This window comes from Coffea eugenioides, chromosome 8 (genome assembly GCF_003713205.1).
Source record: "Coffea eugenioides isolate CCC68of chromosome 8, Ceug_1.0, whole genome shotgun sequence".
Taxonomy (NCBI): domain Eukaryota; kingdom Viridiplantae; phylum Streptophyta; class Magnoliopsida; order Gentianales; family Rubiaceae; genus Coffea; species Coffea eugenioides.
The window spans coordinates 33,351,829-33,354,280 of NC_040042.1; the positions used below are offsets into that span (position 1 = coordinate 33,351,829).

The following is a 2,452-nucleotide window of genomic DNA, read 5'->3' on the forward strand; positions in this document are numbered from 1 at the left end:
GAAGAGAGAGTGTGATTTTGATCTAAGTTGGCTTCCAAGAGAAGGTGCAATGTGTGGTGCAAAATCACCCAAAAGTCAACTCTCATTAGGGGCCGTTTGGTGCGATTACGGCTCGATTTTTCGCGCGTTTGGTTCACTAGTGCACTAAACCTCCAAGGAATATATATTCTTGTAAATATTATTCACTCTTAATTGTCCCGAAATAAAGGTCTAAAGTTCCTCAAATAAAGTCGCGCGTGTGAAAACGCGTACCGTCAATTTTTTACGCTATAACGCGAAACCTCCGGGAAATTCTTATAACGACAGTACTAATAACTATCACTTGAGTATTTAAACATTAAAATACCGAATTTAGGTCCATTGTACATGTCTCCAATATTCCAAACTTATTGTACTCTCAAGCGGATAAAATCTTCAAGCACTATTCACTGTTTTTACTAAACGCGCTCCAGGAAATTAATTCATGAAATGAGTTACTTTAAAAATATAACGAAGTTATATTACCATGTATTTAGGTCTAATAAGACTAGAAAATATTCCTCGAGGCAAATATCCAATTAAATAATTTATTAAGCCACAAATTAGGCTTAAAAAAATAATAGTTTTTACGAGTCCTCACAGTTATGCTGTTGCGAAGGAGCAAAGTGAAAAAGGGAATCAAAGACTTGCACCTGATCCGGAAATTAGCTGGGAAGTTAGAAAGCATATAGTATGGAAAAGATTGTGGGGTTTAAATGTGAAGATGCAACTGAAACATTTCTTATGGAGATGTCTGCAAAATGGAATGGCCACAAATGAAGCTCTATACAAGAGACTTGGAACCAGCAACAAGATATGTTACTGCTGTGGGGAGGAAACGGAAACAATCAAGCACATTTTCTTCTTCTGCCCAAAAGCTAAAGTGGTATGGAAGTTAGCTCCCGTAAGGTGGGAAGGCTTAGTTGCACTACAAGGTAAATTATGGAGATGGTGGGAAGCTGTGATGCAAGTAGCAAAGGAAACACAAGGAGTAGATAGGATCAGGCTTACGGTGAACCTTTTATGGCAGATCTGGAAAGCGAGAAACAAGTTAACATTCTAGTGTGAGGTAGTGGATGCAAAAGAAATAATTGACAAGGCACAGCAGGAATGGATAGAGTACGATGCAGCAAATGAATCGGACACAAGAACAACTTCAGCTCCTGAAATGGAACGACAGGTCCAGCAGCAGTGGGAGCCTCCCAAGGAAGGAACAATGATGATGAACATAGACGCAGCAATTTCAGCTAAAATGGTCAGATCAGGTTTGGGGATCATTGCAAGGAACTGGTGTGGGGTGATAGTGAAAGTGAAAGGAATCACTGACAGGAGGAAAGGGGATGCAGCCACAGAGGAAACTCTAGCAATCAGAAGTGCGCTGGAAATGGCTCAAGGTGCAGGATGGACAAACATAGAAGTCCAATCTGACTGCAAGTACGTTGTGAGCCTCATCAATACGGACAATGTCCAGGAAGGTAGACTCCAAACTCTCCTGGAAGACATTGATGTCCTGAAGAAAAGATTTGAAAGTTGCAATTTCTCTTTTGTCCCCAGAACTGCTAATAGTTGCAGCCATGAGTTGGCGCAATTTGTAGTCAAGGCAACTAGAAATTTTGAATGGGAAAGTTCATTCCCAGCTTGGCTTTCAGCATTAGCTAGAAAAGATATGGGGGTAGTTACCCCTTTTTGTAATTAGCCCTTGTACTATCAAGTGTTAATATCTATAAAAATGTTATCATTTGTCAAAAAAAAAAAAAAAACACCGAAAACTAAAAATGACTAAAATACCCTTGACTGATCAGTAGTCATTTCCAGATTTTGGCAGCAGAAGTATACCTCTGTATTTTAGCTTTTTGTCTATGAAAATTCGATGTGCTCATAAGAAATGTAGCCTTTAGGTCTTAGCTTCAAAATTCTTTAAGGATCAACTTAATCCAATGTGTGTAGCTCAAGTTATAGCTGAAATACCAGAACATGTCAAAGCAGCCGATCTTTTCTTCATTGTTTCATAATTGCATTTCATACTTTGAACATTTTGTATTTCATGTTCACTTGAAATCACTTCAAATCATCAACAATCATGCATATATCTTCTCACTTCACTCCATTTGATGATTTAGTTATTAAAACTTATAAAAACATGAAGATTTCAACACTTAAATCCATAGAAATGCAATCTTTAATCACAAAATGTAAAAATCACTAGAAACCTAATTATTTAGATATAAAAATGACTAAAACACACCAAAAACTAAGCAAAAAAACACACTAAAATCATGCAAATTTGATACTTATCAGTAGCAATTTAGTTATGTGAAGAAGCAAGAAACAGAAGGTGGTTGCTCTCTCTAGTGCAAAAGCTGAGTTCAAAGAAATGGTCAAAGGGGTGTGTGAACTTTTTTAGCTTAAGAAGTTGCTTACCAATATTGGTTGT

The 2,452-nt window shown here is 37.4% G+C and overlaps 1 protein-coding gene across 1 annotated transcript; it reads left to right on the forward strand.

Moving 5' to 3' along the window:
- Positions 1–784: 784 nt before the first annotated feature.
- Positions 785–1,714, forward strand: LOC113780591. The gene is made up of 2 exons (XM_027326377.1): positions 785–1,030; positions 1,082–1,714. Exons 1-2 carry the CDS (start codon positions 785–787, stop codon positions 1,712–1,714), a joined length of 879 nt encoding a protein of 292 aa, XP_027182178.1.
- The last annotated feature ends 738 nt before the right edge of the window (positions 1,715–2,452 follow it).